The sequence below is a fragment of the Triplophysa rosa genome, unplaced genomic scaffold (assembly GCF_024868665.1).
Source record: "Triplophysa rosa unplaced genomic scaffold, Trosa_1v2 scaffold90_ERROPOS274359, whole genome shotgun sequence".
Lineage (NCBI taxonomy): Eukaryota > Metazoa > Chordata > Actinopteri > Cypriniformes > Nemacheilidae > Triplophysa > Triplophysa rosa.
In genome coordinates this window covers 79986-102254 of record NW_026634915.1, presented here as the reverse complement: position 1 = coordinate 102254, position 22269 = coordinate 79986, and the positions used below count along the sequence as shown (strand labels likewise).

Below are 22269 nucleotides of genomic sequence, written 5' to 3'. Positions count from 1 at the left end.
GCGTGCATGACAGTCCCGCGGACTTGAACCAATATACCGGAGTTATTTAATTACAACAACAGCACACACTGAACTGAACTGCTGTGTGAAAAGAGAACTTATGAGCACGCGCAGCTCTCGTTCTAGAGTCGAGAGTCGGCAACAGTTTTCGGATCATTAGTTTTCGGATCACAAGAATATTGCTCTATCAATGTTTTGTTTTGAAGGAGAAAATAAAACATATATCGCTGGACTCGGACGAGACCGACTAGAACATTTGCGAGACCAATGACCAAGTCCGAGACCATAAAAAAACGTCTCGAGTCCGGACTCGAATCCGAGACCGGACTCGAGTACTACAGCACTAGTAGGCCTACAACAAGATGCCATAGGCAGCAGGTAGTTAGCCTACACCAAGCCTTTTTGAGGACTGGCTGTTTTAAGCTACACTTTCACAATCTCGGCACTCATGTAGCGTAAACTATGACGTACATCCGAGTGAACAAGACGGAGGCAGAGCAAAGTGGACTTCTATATTTGTTACTCATGTATATGATATACAGTGTTGGGTGTAACTAATTACTAAGTAATTAGTTACTGTAATTTAATTACTTTTCCCTTGAAAAAGTAAAATAAGGGATTACTCTTATTTTTTCTGTAATTTAATTACAGTTACTTTTGATGTAATTAAACTAAATACTTTGTGTAATATATGTGTGTGCAATAGTGGAATTGACATCAAAATTCAAAGTCTAACTTTAAAATCTGTGCTTTAATGTATAATTCTCAAATTTGTAATACTTTGGTCAGTTAATAAGAGTACTTTAATATTATTTATTTTAATGAATTAAAAGAGCCCTTTCATGCCTATCCTTGAATCACTTAACTATTCAAGGTTGATATAGGATATAGAAAGTAATAAGTAACTAAATACTTTTTGGAGATTTGTACAGTAATCTAATTACACTATTGAATATGTAATTAGTAACTAGTAATTAATTACTTTTTCAGAGTAACTTACCCAACACTGATGATATACAGGTGCTGACCAACTTTATGGAGATGCAGATTTCATTTTCCAACAGGACTTGGCACCTGCACACAGTGCCAAAGTTACCAGTACCTGGTTTAAGGACCATGGTATCCCAGCAAGCAATAGCCGTCATTTCAACGTCTCGGTTAAGTATAGACCATATATAGTCCGGCTATGAGTAACCCACTTCTAGACCAAATAACCATGAATTCGGTTACATGTCATTTTCGCCTAAAAAAAACGTGTATGATGTACAGTATGATATTCCATCATGTAAACACAACCAACAGTGTGTAAGGCGTTTGGTTTAATTTATTTGACATGTTTTGTGCGTAGCCACGATTTAGCTCCAATTTAGACCGGCTATTTGTGGCCCACGAAAAGTCAAGACTGGTTCATTTTCGTTCTTTGGCCAGTTAGCGCAGAGATTGTTGATGTATCTTATCATGTTCTATGTTTTAAAAATATCAGCAAGATGTAGTGTCATTTCATTACATGGTCGATCTGTAGTCACGATTTAGCCCTAAATCGGATGGGCTATGTGTAGTCTGCTTTTAGTTCACCCGGCGATGTGTGGTCTAATTGTAACGTCTTGGCTATAGCCTTGATTTATTTAGACTAGTACTTGTGTACCAATGTGTTCACATGTATGTCGCCCACGCAGATCATTTTTGATGTCATTCACAACATTTACTATATACATTCTTTTTATGTTTATTTAAAAAAATGTGATTACAATCTCCACCGCTAGATGGCTGAGACATGGTCGATCTTCGGGTAACGCGACACCGCTGCCAGATCTCGCGATAACGTTTCCGCCATGTTTTTGCACTGCACTAGAGAGAGGGAGAGCGAAGCACAGCACGGTGAATTCACTGCAAACTTTAAAGATACCAACAGTCTACAAAAACGAAGAACATTTTGATTTGATCTAGTATGTATCTTTCTTTTCTATTTCACATGTGTTCATTATTTATCTACATTATTTGTTATTATGTGAACCGTAACATGTAAGCGGATATCAGTATATGCCACGTTAGCTTTAAATGCTAACTTAACTTATGTGCTCGTGTACTGTAACACGCCTGTTTCTTTGTGCCCTTAAACGGTGCCCTTTGTACATTTTTCTGAATTCAACAATGTAAACATTCGGATTCGCTTAATAGGACTATAGGTGTTATAATCCCACTATTTCAGAACGGCACAGCATGCGGAACATTTTACAAGTTAAATTATGAAATACACAGTGCTCTGGAAATACACAAAGTACACAATACATGACAAGGTTTAGATGCTAACGTTGCAGAAGATTATAAATGTACTTTGGGCTTACACCATTTAGTTCTTGATCAAATTAAATCTAAATTTGAATAACACGAAACCAGTGTAAAGACTTCAGAATTGTAGTGATGTTATCCATTGGATTTGCATTATTATGGTAATTGTTTTTATTTTGTTTGTTCTGTTAAACACAAAATTAGATATTTTTAAGAACTTAGGAAAAGAAACCAGAAGTGATGTACCAGAAGGGAAAATTGCTAACATTCTTTCTAATATCTTTCTTTCTCATTTAATGATGACAGAATTTCATTTTTTGGAAATAATCACTTTAAAACAGCTTTCTCAGTTGTTTTGTTGTTACAATGCACCATGTTATANTTCTCAAAAATTCTTATAACAGTATTTAAACTTATTTTTTAAACTAAAATGTTACTCCAGAGAATAAGTAATAGATATTTGTATATTATTCATTATAGTTTCCTACTGTCTCCCTAGATCTTCAGTTTTTCATGCATGATTTCTCACAGACACACAATTGCTACTTTTTTCTGGGCGTATGGCCAATAAACCCCCACCTTCTCCTCTCTCGGTTCCTTCTCAGCTTTTTTGATACACAGACACTTCACAGACAATTTAGACAGACAAGACACATATTTGACGACTTATGCGCATCTATAGGCCTCACATCTTATGGAATAAATAACTCACTGCACACTGCAGGCAGTCTCTCCGCACACTTGCAGGCGGAATAAATATTTTACTGCACACATGCAGGCAGTTTCACCGCACACATGCAGGCGGTCTCCGCACACATGCAGGCGGAATAAATATTTTACTGCACACATGCAGGCAGTTTCACCGCACACATACAGGCGGTCTCCGCACACATGCAGGCGGAATAAATATCTTACTGCACACATGCAGGCAGTTTCACCGCACACATGCAGGCGGTCTCCGCACACATGCAGGCGGAATAAATATCTTACTGCACACATGCAGGCAGTTTCACCGCACACATGCAGGCGGTCTCTCAGTCCCCTCTTGGGATAAACTAAAACTACAGGCAGTATCTTTACTGCATATCCAATCATCTATCCCATACATACCTATTTTGTTGAAACCTGATACCATCCTGCAATTTCCCTTTTTGACTGGAGAAGCTTTTTATAGACATCAACCACACCCAGAACTCACCTCCAGCAGACCACACAGATGTTAAATTTAAACTATAAGCAAAAGTATGCTCACCTAGAATGCGCGCTTGATCTGTGTAGTCAGCCGGGTGGCGTGCCCTCAGGTGTAGTCAGATGTCTTCAGCCTCTTTCCAGTCCCTGTTCGGGCGCCAAAATATGATGTGGTAAAAGTCGATCTTGAAGTCCAAAAAATCTCTCAGACAAAGAAGGTTCAGGTGTCAAGGAGTTAACTTTATTTGATCGGGCCAAACAAAGTGAGATGTCCCAAGTCATCTGAAAACCAAGTGTTTTCCAGCCTGCAGTTATAGTGAAACTTAGGAAAGGAGGTGCTTTCCTAAACCAATCAGGTAAATTCCCTTTATCTTTTATTTTTTATTATCCAATCATTCTTGTCTGCCACTATTATTTTCTAGGCAACAAGGTTTGTATCTAATGGTGGAATGTCGACCTTTACTTGGTTTTTAAAAATAAGTTTTCCTGTTGGTACCAGTTTTCAGGCCACAAAGTGAACAACATGTTCAACCTTCTGAACTTTATCTAGGTCAGGCCTTAAACAGATCTCAAAGACATCACTGAATTTTATATTGCTGAAATCTTTTCTATACTTGGTTAAAATGATTAAAAATATACTTATAGTTCAAACAACACTCAATCATTACTTAAGTATGCTGATTATATCATTAAATCATCAAATCATCTTCATATATTCAGTTGTAACACTCAATCATTGGTCTGATTATTAACACATCTATGGTAATATCATTCCTATGAATGCTTCTTATAAGTGGGGTGTACAACAGAGCCCAAAAGTACAATATATGCACAAAATGATCAGAATTATGCACAATACTTTTGATGCTGGCTACCTCTCCTGATCCTCCAGTGCTGCCTCAAACAGCCTTCTGTGTTCAACTGCCTACTTGGCAGTGAGGTTGGTGACGTAAAATTTGTCCGCCATGCGGACATCGTGGCACATAAATTTGCAAAGCTTCAGGCAGTTCTCAGGAGCATGCGTGAACTTGGCCTGGAAAAGAGAAAAAGAATTCCGTACGTCACAAAAAAAGCCTCATTTCAAAGATCATTTCAAAACTTACGTGACTGGCGATGGACACATTCTGAACTCTATGGGGAAACTTTTCCAACATACAACATCCACTCCATCAAACACATTGCAGATGATGTTTTCAATTTCAAGTGCTCCTTAAACGAGTTGTCCGCATTTCCATTTGAGAACCACCTGCAGTCCATAAAAAAACTGGTCAGAAATGGCAAAAATCCAGTTGCTCAGGTAACTAAAAGATTGGCAGAAAAGGCTAACTCACATAAACACATGAAGCAATGGAGGGGCAAACCATACTTCATATCGGCCAAGGCACCGAATCACTGCTTCATGTTGGAGACTGAGCAGGTTGTGTTTGTGAGGGAAAAACGGCAAGATGGATTGTTGGTTGTTGATGTTATCGACACACACGTCACGAGGCAGCTTTTTGATCTGCCTTGCGAGTCCAAGCTAATTAACATTGTATATGTGGAGGACCGTGATCTTATCAGAGCGAAGAGGAGGCTTATGGAGTCAAAGAATATGCATAAGAAGGCTGTCTGTTTACCACATGCACAGGGATTTGCCATATTCCCCCTACTCCATTCCTGTAAGGTTTAACTGAAGCTTGGTCCTGTCTTGTCAGTTTACCTTTCTGAGTGAGAATATTGCCACCGTCAATTAATATACTAACATGAATGCACGATGAATCGAGAAAAAAAACACCATTGTTTATCATTCTTAAAATGTATATGACTGGCATATGTTTTTGTTTCAGAAATAATGAAAATCCTTTTTACAAATCTTTTATTTGTCCCATCCACAGGCCATTATGTCTCAAGGACTGAGGCGTGCCCCCCCCCCCCAAAAAACGCTATGAAGACTTTGTCCAATGTAAGTACTATTTTACGTAGTTGCCACTAGAACTTGGTTGATGCTCGAAGAAAACTTTTTTATAATATTTATTGTATTTTTTATAATACCTTGGTCTTGTGGCAATTTATTTTAGACATGAGCTCATCAGAGTCCTTACTATCTTCTCCAACACCACAAAAGAAGAGCAAGGGTATTTATGCTGTTTATTATTTGTTAAACCATTTAAAAAAAGATTGAAAATGTGGCAATTTAATTGCTTTTCTAATTAATCTATGTAAATAAACTATTTTGTTATATTTAACATAGGCTATTTCACAGACCAGTAATAGTCCAGTTTCTGTGCATTTTTTCAATGAGACTGCTGTGGCTCTTTCATTGCATAGGATAGGAAAGGATTGCTTTAAGAAATATTACATTTTGGATAAAACTCTCAGTGTTTACATTACATTTAAGTGATTTTGAGCTTTTCATATATTCCTTTTATGTTATAATTTGCACTTTCCCCGCACCACCCAATAAATATGGCGTGGCCTCCACATCAAAAACAGCCTCAGGTAAATACAATAGTATAGTGAATATATGCTTTCTTTACAAATAAATATTTCTAATGACAATAATATTCTTTGTAGAAACAAACACGCATAAAATAAGCAAAAATAAGCAGATGAAGACAGTACATTTAGAAATGGGTGAGTTTCTTTGTTCTTTGTAATAAAACCTGGAGGACCATTGCTGGTTCAACCACTTGTCTTTTTAAAGACAAAAAGGGTCTGTCCATGAGCAAGACACAGTTAAAGCTTAACTGGTCTGATTATAGTCTCCTTGCATTGCTTGTGTGTGAGTGGGTAAATGACAGGAATTATTGGTCAATCACTTTGCTGGATTAACTAGTAATTTATTTATGAATTTGTTTGTGACGGTGTCAGCAGAAAAGTTTTCGGAGGACCTTTTTTCGACACCACCCACCACTAAATCTTGTAAGTATACTTGTTGCAAATATAAGTACATAATGGTTTTACATTTTCATGACTAGTAAATTAAATTAAACATGCATATTAGTGAAGGTGTAACATTGTATACATGGCAATTTATTGAAATATTTCATTAGGTACTCGGATGAGTCAATGGGAGGACCCTGAAGTGTCTGTACCAGCAAGTATGACGTAGAATGTTGACTTTGAATGTTTACTAACTGTAATTTCATTGTGAAAATATTGTTTCTCACTATAAATAGGACTCAGGAGACTTTGTTTGCTTCATTTAGCTGCCTTCCATTCGTTTATAATTTAATCAAATATCAAGTAAAAAATATATTTAAAAAACAGCAATAAACACTTACCAGTGAGTTATGATGAAATGGAAGGCAACAGAGCCCTGCATATGAAGTCAAGTGTGCTATCTTTGGAAGACAGCAATGCTACAAGGCCATAAATGTGTATTTGAACAACTTTTTCTTTTGCAGGTTGTCCACAAACGGCATACGTCTTGTCACCAATCCTTGAACAAAGTAAAAAACTATTCCAATTTTATACTGACACTTTAATCATTACAAATAGCTGTAAATAGTTAGGCGCTTGACATGTTTAGATTAACTCTAAGGTTCATTATGTTATTTTATTTATCGTTGTTGTAAATTTCTGTTTTAATTTACATTTTGATACATGGTACATTCCATGTTTTTAAAGACACTTCACAGTCTATGGACTCCACAATGATTGAAACTCCCAAAAGTAAGACATGCTTTTATTCTTATTTCTCTCCAAATAGCTTAGACCCGGAGGCATGTTGCAGTCACCTCGCAAAAAATGAAATTGAAACTAATTTATAAACAAAGAGGTAATTAATTTTTTTGTGAGGTGAATGCAACATGCCTCCTCATTGTAATTTCATTTATGTATTTCAAATACAAATATGCCTTTGACAGGGACACAGCAGAGAAAAAGGAGTCGTTTTTTTTTTTAGAGTTCAAGTGATTGTCAAATGGTATAGTGATGGATGGAGCTTTCGCTAACGAGATTAAACAACGTGCTTCGTAATAACTTTGTCGGCTCATCATTGTGAGAAATGGACCAGAGCAAACTGTTACAGCTAACGTTATCCGCGATCGGAGGGGAGGATTAACAAAAAGGTAACAATGTGCTACACAACACACATCATCAGAAAAGAGAAGATCCCTGTGCTGGAGGTGCAGCCTGATGAAGATCTCTAGCCACAACACATAAACCACTTCACTGACCTTCATAAGATATACGTTTTGGAATACCATTTCTTTATTATTCTTAACAACAACAACAAAAAACACAAACATGCTTGGGCCCACATGCATTTTTTTTTTAATGAATAATAGGCAGGTGTATCAGTCATATTTTACTTGCAATAAGATATGTTAGGTCAGTAAAGAATGTTATAAATAGTGATGTAGCACGTACTCTAAAGTTCCCTTTAAAACAACTCCAGCTTTAGTTTTGTCTTCTCAAAAATCAGTGACTGGCCATTTAACACAAACAGTGTGAAATAACTGAATCCAAAAAATGATCAAAATAGAATTGTGTTATAAATTGTGACATAAAAGGCTGATCTACGCTCTGGCATTCTGCTAGCATTTTGCAAAAACTTTTCTTGGTGATATGTGGTATTTCAGTCTCTTGAGACCGCAGCTGTTTTCGACACTATGTTTTAACACTGTTTTTCCACAAATTAATATAAATATAACTGAAGATCATGTAGTCGTTGTATGTGACAACGATGCCTCGGGTTATTATCCAAAAAGATATTATATTATTTGCAGGTGAATTATAATGCTCTGTCAGTCTGCTAGCATTTTGCTCTTTTGATCACTCACATGTACTTCTTATTTAACTTATTTCATATTGTAATTATAACCAGTATTATTTCATTAAAGGGGTGCTGCAACGATGTGTCATGCATTCTGACTTCTTCACGATGTTAAACATGCTGTCTTCTCATGCTTAACATTGTCAACTTGTAAAAAAAGCGAGTTGGGCGCATTACGTAGTATATCTGTGCTCGATACACCCCCCCAGCGATCGTACAGGTTTTGGAACGTTTTTTTCGAACATATAAAACTGTTTCTTAACAACTTTTCCTAGTCCCTTATTGGACAACTCTCCAGGAAAAGCATGTGTTATGCCCACGCGGCAGGAGAAGGAGCATGCGCAGACATCAAGTCACTTGTGGGCAGGAGAGAGAGAGAGCATACGTTCGCAAAGTTCAGGTGTTTGTTTGTTTACTGCATTTGGGTGATGAATGTTATATAAATTCATTTGAAGGCTCATTTGAATGCTTGATTCTGATTGGCCAGTCGAGACATTCCGCTCAAAACTAATAACACCCTGTATCCCGGATGCTGCAAATAATTTTTAGAGGGGTAGTTTAATATTACACAAAATTAAATATAAATATGTATTTTAATAACATATATGACATTATATTTACAAATGATTAAACCAATTTGCCTGTTCGTGATGTTTGAACTTCGTTTCTTCCTTTAAAACCAAAACTAAACGGCTTTTCCTCACGGAAGGTCTGCATTCGGTAAAAATGAGCTAATAAAATATTTCAAATTCACATTGTATGTCCAGTTTTTTTCTCATGTGGCAAGTAGCGGTGTAATAAGCGGGATAATGTACAAGCAGCCGGCATATCGCGAAATAAGCCCCTTCAGTGTGATACAACACCCTCCGATTCGCGTCGGGTCCTGATCTGCTGGGCTTATTTCTGCAATAACAACCGGCTGCCTGTAGATTATCCCTTACATAGTACACAATATACTGTATGTTGAAGCAATAAACTGTTTTTTGCTCCAAAATTAATATGGTTGTTTGTTAATGTCTGTAGAAAGCATATAACTAAGTTTTATAGTTCAATAGTAAGCGTTTATAAACATTTACAAATGATAACTAGTTTCTACTTTAGAACTAGGTACTGCAAAAGCATTAACAAATAATGAATACATGATTTGTAGAGTTGCATGCATAGTAGAAGTATGCGCACACACCACAATAAACAAAGAGGAAATGTGTAACCTATACAAACCTTGGTTATGAGTTAATTAATAATTTGTCAACATCACCAACAATATTTTACCATATTTGCGAATGTAAAAAATGCATGAGATAGTATATGAATCGAAGTTTATTGACATTTGTAAACATTCAAATGTACAACAACAAATAAACTGTTAATCCGTTACCATGTGAATTGGAAATGTAATAACATTTGTAAGCATTTTTATATACATTAACTAATACGATATGCTACTCATGTATGAATGTTCGGTATTAAACCATCAGTAAACATTAACAAGCACATTATCAGATAGTTCTAGCTATGTAAATATGTAGTTATTAATGATCAGCTAAGCATTAAATAAAGTGTGTTAATGACTTCCTAATGAAAGTTAAGAAAACACTTGTGTAATATATAGAACAGCAAAAATCTGACACAGCTGCTTAAACTTAAACCCTATTCACACGGGATTAGCATTACCTGGGGACCTCTAGTCATTTGTAATAATTGCAGAGGTTGTCTGTGATCATAATCACGTGCGAATCGCCCTTGCCATCATATCCGAGAAATAAGTCCGTAAATTTGAGTAAAATCACAGGCTTCACTTATCCCGTGCGAATGCGCCACATTAAATACAGATGTTGGGAGGTCATTTCTAAATCACGCAAGGTCCCCATATAATCCTTATGCCCTTCTAAAAGGGCTTTAGACATTTCCAACTACAAATTGAGATTTTTCATACAAAAGTAAGGGATGAATTTAATATCAGAATGATTAACGAATGCATGCACAGTCATCCGTGAACGTGATACAAGTTACACTTGTATTTTAGTATTCACAAACAAATGCCGTATGATTTGAATTTGTGAAATTTAGATTGTAATAAACATGAGGCGATTTGTACGGCGTTTACGGATGACTGTGCATGCATTTGTTAATCATTCTGATATTAAATTCATCCCATACAAAAGACAGCTTTATACAAATGCGGCGCATTGCGCTTTGATCTAACATCTATAGATCAAAAAGAATTGAAGCAAAACAAATTTGTTTCTCAAAATGTTGCACTGTTATTAAGGCTTAAGCAAAGAGAGCACAAATTAGCAGAATCAAGCAGAAATCCAATGAACAATCAACCAACAATTGTGTTTTTTTGTTTGTAAATATATAATACGTGCATTCAATCCTCATGTCTCTAGAAGATTCTTGGTCTCTCTGGATTTCTAGATTACCTAAAAAAACACAATACAATTTTAACCACAGTTATTTATATATTATTCTGCATTACAATATAACTTTAATGTATATATAATATACTGAATTAGTCACGAATTGCGTGGAGAAGAACCCAATTGCAGGCAGGCGGGAGTGAAGGGGTTAACAAATGACTTTTTATTCACAAAAACGTAAAACAAAAACCCACGGTGGGGAAAACAAGACACGATAACAGGGGAAATTATATAACAGGTAAACAGGAACATAAACTGACTAAACTAAACTAACAACGACTAAGTACAACACTGGACCATATACAATAAACTAACACTAACTAGACTTACTGAAAGATCACATACAGGAACAGGAACACGAGCATTGACCAGGAACTGGACAGCACAAGGCATACACACAATGACCGAACACAGGACAATGAAATATGAGGGTATTATATAGGGAGACAGACAAAGGATAATTAGCAAGGGGCAGGTGTGGGTAATACAACACTCAGGGAAAGTTAACAGGAAACGAGATGGCGGAACAGAGATGCCGACCGGAGAGAGAGAGTATGGAAGGCCGAAAGGTCAACAATCTCTCTCTCCACATAAAACCTAAGGCTTTGTCATGACTCTGCTACAAGACCAAGAATAGACATGACAGAATAATTTTCTTAGTTTATATTATCAAGTATATGTATTTACTTTTGATATGGATGTATCCTCTGCTCCTTGATATAATCACCATTATTTTGATGGTATATGTGAGATATCTTCTCCTGCAGACAACGCACTTGAACCTGATCAGTGATATCCTTGTTGTTCAGTGCATGAAATTTGTTCCCATGCATTTCTACAAGGTTTTTGAGCTGTGGACTCTCCTCAATGAATTCTTTAATATCTCTATCCTCTAGATCATCCTTACCAGTAAAAAGAATCATTGTATGTGCCACGGAATTCTCAAGACATGCATGTATGCGATCTGTTACTTGGAAAGTTGCTTCAGTCACACGTCCCACTTTAATTACAATCATGATGACATGTGGCCCTGGAGTGGCGTCTGACCAAACATTAGATATAATCTTTGTCACTTCCTCTACGTCTTTGAAGCCAATTGAATCAATGAACTTTATATTTGTCCTAGATTCATTGATCTTGTAAACTGGTGCGTTGCGGCTGTCAGTTTGATTGTTATTTCCTGTAAGTGTTTTGATGGATGTGGTCTTTCCCACTCCAGCTATTCCCAGGACAAGGACTCTGATTGGTTCCATTGGCTGATTCAGTGGATCTTCGTTCTTGCATATGCCCACATGTGTATCTGAGCTTCCTATCATATCATTTAAATTAAGTAGACCTTGTTTGGGGTTTTTTTTATCCTTGGGTTGTGCATTCATTGTCTGTGTTGCTGTCAGATCCTGCAATAACTTCTGGATCAGCTTCTTGTCAACTAAACTATCTTTGTTGTTCCAAGTGTGCACTCGATTTCCACATTTCTCTATGGTGCTCTTCAATATTCCACCTTCTTCCTCTAGAAACTGTTTAAAGGATTTTGATTCAAGGTCATCGTTCTTGGAGAACAGAATTGAAGTGTAATCAAAAAATCCATTCCCCAAACATTTGCATAATTTTGAGAGCATCGTCATCTCTTTAGGTGTGTAAGAACCAATGGGAATGACCATGAGAAAAGAGTAAGGCCCATGAAGATTTGAGATAGCTCTTTGCGTTTCTTCTACAACCTCATCCTCAGACATTCGTGTGCAGTCCCAGCCAGGAGTGTCCACAAGAGTAACTTCTGTTCCATAGATTTTTGATGTTGCAGTCTGGCATGATACAGTGACAGACTGGGTGGACGCAAAAGATTTAAAAGCTTTTTTACCAAGTATGGTATTTCCTGAAGCACTTTTACCAGATCCAGTAGTACCAAGCAGAATAACCTGCAATTTATCACAGGCTGCCATAATCAAGGTATCCAGTCACACTATTCAGAAAGGAAAAACAAAATCCTGTTGGGACAAAAAGAGTCATCATATGATTAACGTCTGTAAATACATGATTGACATCAGTTTTTTTTCCTTCAGATTTAATGACTTTTCCTTATTCAATGAGGAGAACTCAGTAAACACAAAACTAACATGATGTGATTTTTTCATTGTCTTCTACACACTTTGTAGCATCAGTGTTCCTTGGGGTCAGCTCTTTCAGCTGTATAAACCACAAGAAATTTCACAATTTCACACACATTTGTTTTGGGTATTATTGAGATCACTATAACATGCTATAATTTTATAATATTCCCTATAATTTCAAATTTTCTGTATAATATTCAAAAATTTTACATAACCATACCTGTAGTATTGCGAGAACCATTGATAGTTCACATGACATGGGGGTAGGGGGAATACTAATTTCCCTTGCATGGGTGAGGGAAAAACACATTTCTTGTGAGAACTTTTATATTTCCTGTGCCGTGGAGGAGTCAAAAACATATTTTTTGTGGTTTACAGGGGAGGAGCAAACATATAAAAGTTTGCACAGAAGCATTCTAAACCATTTCTTTTTGTGCTCTGTGGGCTCTCTCTTTGGGCTCTCTCTTTATGCTCTCTCAATTGAAATTGCCTTTAAAGATGGGATGAAGTGGTGTTGTTTATTGTTTTATATTGTTGTACGAGGTCTACTTATGACGTTCGCGTGGTTTTTACATTCACAATCATCAAAATCAATAAGTAATAGGCTATTTTCTACCCAGGTTTTGAGGCCAGCTCTGCAAACGCTGGGTTTTAATGGGCGTGCCGCATTGAAGACACTTGGAAGTAAACGCCCACCACTTTGATTGGATAGCAGTTTGCGTAGTTGGAGCCTTCTGTGAATTTGGTTGGAGTCTTAATGTTAGGTTAAACATTAGAACCATTCACAGTTTTCGCACGGCATTAGTATTATCTGGAGACCTCCTGTGATTTATAAATTTTTTTTTTTTTGAGCTCCCCACCTCAGTATTTCATGTGACGCATTCGCGGATGTGATGGCAAGGCTTTGCGTATAGTTTATATAGCCTATAGTTGTATTGCGTTTAATGATATATGACCGTACCTGTCAGCATTTGAGACCCATGATCGCGAACCGGACAAAAGATCACCGCGATCGCAAATGTTACGAGAGTTTCCATGATAAATAAACAAACGGGAGACTCCCGGTAACTTATGGATATCACCCAGCACCCGAAATAATACCAAAACACTTCAAAGCTGCCTCCATTATTCGCAAACGGTGTATAAAACCTTGAAAAATGATATATGAGCCCACCAAATCACAGAGATGGCGATTCACACGGGCTTAAGATCACAGACAACCTCTGCCATTAATACAAATGACTAGAACTCAGGGCACATCAAGCGATCTCTGACAAGTGACGCATAGTACAAAAATGTTTTACTCACATAAGCTTGTGAGTAATTGGATTCCTATCGGATCCAATATTGAAGGCACTGCTTTTTAATTTTAAACTCCACAAATTCAGTGTCGACCTGTGCCTTGTTCACAAAGCAATCCTCGGAGAAATGAAATGAACAAACGCTCCATGTTTTTCCCACATGAGCTGGAACGTCTTTAAAAATAAACTTTAACCCTGCATTCCTAATACCGGAATCTGAAGTTGTTATGCAGCGACTGTGTTCTTCCACAGCCAGGGATGGCACAATATTTCGCTATCTTTAAAGGCATGTTTGTTTATTGCTTGCTCGCTCTATCTGGTTCCACGCCACTAGTTCTGTCATGCGTGAACCAGTGGGTGGGGCTAGAGAAGTAGTCGTTGATATTTTTCTGTGGAGGCGGTGTTCAACCTATCAATGTCGTTCATAGGTAGGTGCATTCCAGAACCTGGCGTTTGCTGGGCCTGGTGTCAATAACAGATGTAATCTCAGTAACAAGGGCGTTTTCAGTTCTGACACTTACACACTCTGACACACAAGAATACATTTTTATGATTTAATTATAATTTATTATTAACTATAATTATTATTATTATTATTAGAATTTATTAACTTAATTATAATAATAAACAAAACTGAAGAGAAATCAGTGATGTGTCTAACTCACTATGGAAGCATATTGGTTGCTATATTCAATTTGAAATGCAATACGCAAAATGGCAATGCAGTATGTAAAATGACAATGCAATTGTGTATTTAAATATACATTTTAAATAACATATGTGCAACATTATGTGCAAAATGAAAATACAAATTCAATTATGTCAATTACATTTGTTAGTTCCTACACTAGTTTTAATATGTTATTTAAATGGATATTTTTAATGCTCTTTAAGTTGCAAAATTAAAATGAAAATGCTTTCGCCGGATTGAGTGTATATGTTTAAGATAGTCAAGCAAAACTGTAGCAAAATGAAAATTCTAATGTTATAATCCCTAAATGCACAGGTTACAGGTTACAACATTAACAGGTTGAACATTTGGGATTGCATTTTCGTTTACACACATGCCAGGGGGTGGCCAATGGTGGCCAAGGCCACCATAAATTAATCTTTGGCCACCCCCCGGACCCCCCACCACCGCTTTGCCGGCAACTTTTTTGCGGAACCATTTCTGTACACAGTTGTTCCCATATGGACGCATTTCAACAGCGCACCTCAAACAAGTACTTCTCCACTCAAACTGAAGGTGGCGGTAGTACACTCAACTTGAATTTCAACCACCAACACAATTACAGAAGAAGTAGTGTTGTTGTTGTTTGCGTGTGCTCTAACGGACTTTGCGCGTGCAGTAGGAGAACGGTCTGTTTCCCACCGCGAGAGAAGAGGTCACAGGTAAGTTAACAAGAAGAATTATGTTTATTCACTATGTTTGAAATGTTTCTTGTCTTAATGTATGTATATTATGGCTGGAGTGCTGAAGTTGAAACAGACATGGTAAAGTTTGCTAAGTTAATTTAGGCTGTTAACTTAGCAGTATGAAAGTCGCAAGCTATAAACAGTTTCACTGTGTCAGTGTCATTTAAAAGAGTGTTGTAGAAGGCCATTAAAAGTAAAGTCAACTTTCAGTGCTGATTTATCTTAATGGTGGTGCGTGGTGGTCTGTCTGTGTCATATTCTTGAAAGGGAATTAAAATGTTTTGTTGGCAGTTGGCAGCCAAATGATAATATGCAAAGTATTGCAAAGGAATATTTTTGAAATGCTTGCCCATAATGTTAAGGTTACTATATTTTGGTTTTGCAAATGTACCTTCATTTTGCTCTCAGGCAAAATGAAGAGGAAAATTACTTCCTACTTCATCAGTCAGTGTAGTAAGCCGAGTAATGAGAGGAGGGAAAGTGGTGTGGAGAGGGAGATGCAGATGACAGTGATGAGACAGAATTAGACATTGAAGGAGAGCGCTCATCTGTTGCTCTTCATGGAAGTGAACATACAGGTACAGTACACCATCTGCCTTATTAGCTGAAGTACTTACAGGATTCTGCCTTCAACAGCCGATGTGCAGTTTACTTTTCAAAGCCATATCAGGGGGGAGTTAATTAGCTTAAAATCTGGCATGCTGACAATTTTAACTTTTCTGTCTTTACCAACAGATGATCAACCTGCCAATTCAGATAGTGACAGTGATAGTGGAGTAGATCCCCCAGAGTGTGCTCTGCAAAGTGGATGTCAAGGTAGGTTACATGATGCCAACCACAATCCAGAAGTTACTGCAGTATTACTGTTTGTATCTGTTTGCATTAAATGATAACATTTCAAGAATCTTATTTAAAAAATCTGGTTTTGATGTGATATCAAGAAATATTAGTGTCATCATTTTAACTTGTTTATCTCAATTGACAGATAAAAGATTTCATACGGATCAAGGGCACAGCAGTGCAGTTGGGCTTTCAGTGAAATGCCCAGACCAGAGTGGACCACCAGGTATATGATTTACATTCAGACACTCACAAATTACAAATAGATGTATTGTATAGCATAATTGAAAATTCAAACATCTCCAGGTCTCGAGCTGAAGGTCCAGTCCAGCCACAGCTTGCCGTGTTTCCAAGGACTGCCATGGGGGACAGACAAAGAAACTTCCAGGCCTCGTGGTATTCCCATCATACATGGATCGAATATTCTCAGTGCAAGGATGCTGTTTATTGTTTATGGCTCAAAAAGCAGAAAGAAATGTATGACGGGGCACCAAGGGAGCTGCAAAGGTTAAGTGACACTCGGTGGGCCTGTCAATATAAGGCTTGTAAAACCATTCTCGATAGACTGCCTGCAATTATCAGTGTCCTAGAAGAAATAGTGGAAGAAAGGAACGGTGACAGGTCAGTTGATGCAAGAGGCCTGCTTGCCCAAATGGACCTCCAGTTTGTAGGGCTTCTAGTAACAATGACTAAGCTCTTTGGTGAGGCAAGATGCCTCTCCGATGCCCTGCAGTCTCCTGATCTGGATTTAAGTTTAGCTGTTGATTTGGTTGAGGCTCTTGTACAAACTCTTACGGACTGCAGGGCTTAAACACACTTTGAAGAGCTGTGGAAAGAAGTTATCCATACAGCTGAACAGTGCAATATTGAGACTGATCCTGCACCCAAAAGAAAGAAAATACTCAGCAAAAGGCTTGATGGGCATACTGTCATGAGCCAGCTTGGTGGGCGTTCTGAGCAAAAGAAGGACAATTTTCGCACAGGGTTATTTTACACAGTCCTTGACCATATGCAGCTCTGTTACCCTTTGCATCTATTTATGGAAGCAACACTGAAGACATGAGTTACATCAGCTAAAAAGAATCCTAGAGAGGAAAAGCCAAGCAGGCCTAAAAAAACCATCTAGCATTGTTGAACTAACCAAATTCATTGAGCCCCACCATGAGGTGTTTCATGAGGTCTTTAAGTTGTGTAAAATAGCAGTCACCATACCTGTGAGTACAGCTGCCTGTGAAAGGAGCTTTTCAGTGCTGAAGCTGATTAAAAGTTACCTAAGATCAACTATGGATGATGAAAGATTGAGTAACCTGGGTGTTTTGAGTGTGGAGTCTAAGCGAGCAACTGCCATTGACATGGATGAATTTGTGAATCGGTTTGCTTTAAATCACAGCAACCGAAGAATATGACTTATGTAAGTTTGAGTGTGTTCTGTGATATTGTTTGTTTGATAAAAGTGCATTCTGGTATATTCTTGTTGTGTAAATTGTCATTATGGTGTGAGCTTTTCAATTAAAAAGACACCACTGTCAGGAATCACAGTGAAAGAAGAACCCAGATGCAGGCAGCGGCAGTGAAGGGGTTAACAACAGACTTTCATAAACAAGACGGTGGTACCGTGACACACCACCTTCTGCAATGCCACACTGTTTCAGATCTTTTTTTAAAATCAGTTTAGTAATACATTAAAAAGCTTATGTGGATCTTCATGATGTAATTCTACATGGCAATCACTGCCTGTTTAAGTAAATGAGTGAGTGACTAAGAAACACTACTAGATCCACAGTGACTTGCCACATAGGGGGAAAAAAAGATGATATCAGTTTCTGTGCTACACCTGTGTGAGCTATGGTCTCAGTCTGGCCACCCCTATGAAAATTGTCTGGCTCCGCCACTGCACACAGCGCGTTGGGTGTCGCAAAATTCAATGTGGACTTGAAAATGTATTTCGAGCTGGCCACGCCCCCTCCCCGATACAGCGTCATGGTGTGAAGGCGGAGCCAGCATCGCTCGTTACGTGCATGGATGTGCGGCTGCAGAGCTGATAAAAATATTAAATCGCATGCACACGAATTGGAGCACAAAGACAAAAATTACTACCTGTTTTAAGATTATTACGTGTCTGTAGACGATAGAACTAGTAGCTACATTGCTGGAACATCTCGTAGAGAATTCTCTGCCTTATCAAGCGGTGAGCTCGCCTGTTGAATGTCTCATAATCACTATAAGTTGACTTTCACATACGCGTTTTCTTCATGAACACATTCAGTATTTTGATTATTGTCTTTTTTGTCACAATATTCTTCACACAATCGTTCAGAAATGGTCGTTTTGTGAGACCACTCTTCAGCAACTACAATCACAAACGCGATCCATCCACGTGAAAAAACACCTGTCTGTACTGTGCTACTAAAACACCTGTCTGTGCTGTGCTACTTTCGTGCTGGAGGCAGTTTAAGGGGAGAGATTATGCACAATTATACACAAACATTGCCAAAGTGGAGATCTGCCCTTACGAAAATGAACCTTGATTTCTAATTCATCCGGATGCTGCAGTTTGGGCTGTGACAGACCCACTGTAACTCGATTCCTGAAGTTACGGAAACGTTGCACCACAAAAACAGTTTCTGAATGATTCTGTTAAGATATTGACTAAGACAACAAATACTGAATGTGTTTATGATGAAAACGTGTGTGGGCAAGCGATTTAACGTTTTTATCATCTCTGCAGTTGTACGTGTTTTCAACACCTCAAAATAACACGCGTAACGAGCGATGCTGAGATGCATTTTCAAGTCCACATTGAATTTTGCAACAACCAACGCGCTGTGTGTAAACGAAAATGCAATCCTAAATGTTCAACCTGTTAATGTTTCAGGGAAAATAACATTTCAATTTTCATTTAGCTACAGTTTTGCTTGACTATCTTAAACATATACAGTATAATCGATCCGGGAATACATTTTAATTTTTCAACTTAAAGAGCGTTAAAAATATCCATTAAAATAACATATTAAAACTAGTGTAGGAACTAACAAATGTAATTGATATAATTGAATTTTTATTTTGCACTTAATGTTGCACATATGTTATTTAAAATGTATATTTAAATACACAATTGGATTGTCATTTTACATACTGCATTGCCATTTTGCGTATTGCATTTAAAATTTAAAATAGCAACCAATATGTTTCCATAAACTCACAGTTTGCTGGTTTGAACTTGTATTTATTTTTGCTTAAGCCTAAGCAATATTCTTTAGTCTGCAACACCTCTGTTCACGCTATGGCGTATGTAAATGTTGACATTTTATACAAAAGTTACCCACGATCTGTGTTTCTCTTAGTCATCAGTTCCATCTAAATAGAATCTATATCTACAGAAATCTTAACAGAAAAAATTATTAAGTTGAATGGAAAGATACAAGTCATCATTTAATTATTAAAAGGAAGTCATGAAAGGCAGTAAATAAAAAAATTAAAATGCATTGTACTAAAGTAATATTTTGTGTGCTGCATTAACATATGTGACCCTGGATCACAAAACCAGTCTTAAGTAGCACGGGAACATTTTTAGTAAAAGACAAAAATACATTGTGTGGGTCAAAATTATCGATTTTTCTTTTATGCCAAAAATCATTAGGATATTAAGTAAAGATCATGTTCCATGAAGATATTTTGTAAATTTCCTACCTTAAATAAATAAAAACTTTATTTTTGTGAGTGGATGGTCTGCCACAGTGCCCCTGATTAACAACTTCAAAGGCGATTTTCTCAATATTTTGATTTTTTTGCGCTCTCGGATTCCTGAGTTTTAAACGGTTGTATCTCAGCCAGATATTGTCCTATTCTAACAACTCATATATCTATAGAAAGTTTATTTATTCAGCTTTCAGATTATGTAAAAACCTCAATTTCGAAAAATTGACCCATAAGACTGGTTTTGTTGTCCAGGGTCACATATTTGAAAATATGCCTAACTACTTAACAAGTACCTTCATAATTATCTGCTGTGAGTTCTTAGTTTTTTCCCTTCGTGCCATTTAACACTTGCTTATTTCCAAAAATAGTATCAAAGCAGTTTCTAAAAAGTAAAAAAATACAAATATACCTAAATTAACAAAAAAATGGAGTGACATTATTTATACCAAGTAAAGCTTTTATTTGTAGTCAAATTGTAAATTCAGCAAAATACATATACATTCAGATAATTATCAAAATACATATTTGGGAAGAATTTGTGATTTCTTTTCATAAATCCTCTTGGTATTAACCTGTTTTACTCAGATCTATGTGACAGTTTTTAGTTCTACAGTATAAGTTAAATTATGGTAAATCATGGACACTTACCTTCAGAAAGCAGGTCTTCGTTTGAATCTCTTCCTTTCATTTCTCTTCCTAAATAGTCAACATAAAACGAATCTTTAGCCAATCATAAAACGGTTCAAAAGAGGTTGAGCTTTTTCCTACTTAATTATGTAAACCGGGAGGAGTTAAACCAAGCTCTACTGTATATAGGGTCGGTTACAACAGACCCTAACACAGCTATTTGATCTTCTTATAACTTGAAAGAAGCAACCCAACCCACAGAAACATAGCCAAAATGAGTAAGTTTGTTCATGTATCTTTGTTATATATAATATGTACAAAAATGTTTTATAGTAAATAACAATAACTTGTTTAAAATGTCAACAGGTCGGGACGATCTACGCATTGTTATGGTTGGTAAAACAGGCGCTGGCAAAAGCGCTACAGGGAATACCATCCTTGGTGTGAAAAAGTTCAAATCAGAAGCAAGAGCCACATCAGTTACTAAAAACTGCTTATATGAATCAGAGATTATAGATGGCAAAAACATTTCCATTGTGGACACTCCTGGTCTGTATGATACACAGATGTCTAATGAAGAAGTTATAAATGAGGAGCTAAAATGCATTGAACATGCAGCTCCAGGCCCTCATGTCTTTCTTCTCGTCATTACTGTTGGACGCTTCACTAAAGAAGAGAAAAACACTGTTGAACTGATTAAGGAGGTTTTTGGCCAAGATGCGCAAATGTACATGATGGTCTTGTTTACCAGGGCAGATGATCTGGATGGTCAGAGCTTTGAAGATTACCTTGATGGTTCTCCAGAGCTACGTGAATTGATTAAGACATGCAATGGAAGGTACCATTTATTTAATAACAGAGAGAAAAATGATCGTACACAGGTAAATGAGTTCATGGGAAAGATGGAAGCCATGCAGAAACGGAATAAAAACAGCTACTACATCTACAGCATGTTTACAATGGCAAATGAGCTAAAAAACACAATGAAATCTGTGCAAGAAAAAGATAAAATTATTAATGACCTACGGAGGGAATTAAAAGAAAAACAAAATCAAATAGATGATCGTTTTTGTAGCATACTCTAAGCTCAAATATTTGAATGGTCAGGAATGTATACATACTGTGCAAAATAAAGATTCACATAATGTTAATGTAATGTAGATGTTTTGAATGTATATGAACAATTTATTCATCCTTTTAACAACTAAATATACAGCATTTCTACTGAATTCATCAGAGATTATGTGGTATCCGGAAGACGACACGGTCTTTATTACTTTCCTTTTGGTATTTGTTGATACAACATGATAACTGTAATGATTATGGGGATTATTATATTGTTACTCTTGTTATATTCATTACTAATCCATGAGTATGTGTATGAGTTTATTTGAAAAGTTTGTAAATAAAACTGATACATTAAAGTCCTTTACTCAGTTCTTCTGCACTCGAAACATTTAATAAACACAAAACAAAGACCCACAATGGGGTTAAAACAACAACAACAGGGGAATGATAACTTCGACACGACAGAACATAGACTAACTGAAACTGGACTAAACTAAAACACACTTGACAAGAACTATTACACAACAATATACTAAGACTTCATTTTGACT

General features: G+C 36.9%; 2 protein-coding genes and 1 long non-coding RNA gene across 5 annotated transcripts; 2 read left to right on the top strand and 1 right to left on the bottom strand.

The window, feature by feature from the left end:
* Positions 1-1746: 1746 nt before the first annotated feature.
* LOC130551326 (uncharacterized) lies at positions 1747-6596 on the top strand. Of its 3 annotated transcripts, none has more exons than XR_008962575.1 (5): positions 1747-1946; positions 5352-5955; positions 6031-6090; positions 6328-6378; positions 6510-6596. It is a non-coding gene; the product is annotated as an uncharacterized LOC130551326 (long non-coding RNA). The 3 variants fall into 3 exon arrangements; XR_008962576.1 differs by having other exon boundaries at positions 1748-1946; positions 6331-6378; XR_008962577.1 differs by lacking the exon at positions 1747-1946 and adding an exon at positions 4631-5184.
* A 4745-nt stretch (positions 6597-11341) lies between these two features.
* LOC130551324 (GTPase IMAP family member 8) lies at positions 11342-20693 on the bottom strand. Its single transcript, XM_057328899.1, has 2 exons — positions 20672-20693; positions 11342-12644 (listed from the first exon to the last, which is right to left on the bottom strand). Exon 2 carries the CDS (start codon positions 12597-12599, stop codon positions 11343-11345), a length of 1257 nt encoding a protein of 418 aa, XP_057184882.1. The 5' UTR covers positions 12600-12644; positions 20672-20693; the 3' UTR covers position 11342.
* Positions 20694-20756: 63 nt separating this feature from the next.
* Positions 20757-21948, top strand: LOC130551325 (GTPase IMAP family member 7-like). Its single transcript, XM_057328900.1, has 2 exons — positions 20757-20928; positions 21017-21948. Exons 1-2 carry the CDS (start codon positions 20925-20927, stop codon positions 21733-21735), a joined length of 723 nt encoding a protein of 240 aa, XP_057184883.1. The 5' UTR covers positions 20757-20924; the 3' UTR covers positions 21736-21948.
* The last annotated feature ends 321 nt before the right edge of the window (positions 21949-22269 follow it).

Bases quoted from the DNA above. Each gene is read 5' to 3' on its own strand.
- LOC130551324 (XM_057328899.1), bottom strand. From the start codon at position 12,599: ATGGCAGCCTGTGATAAATTGCAGGTTATTCTGCTTGGTACTACTGGA.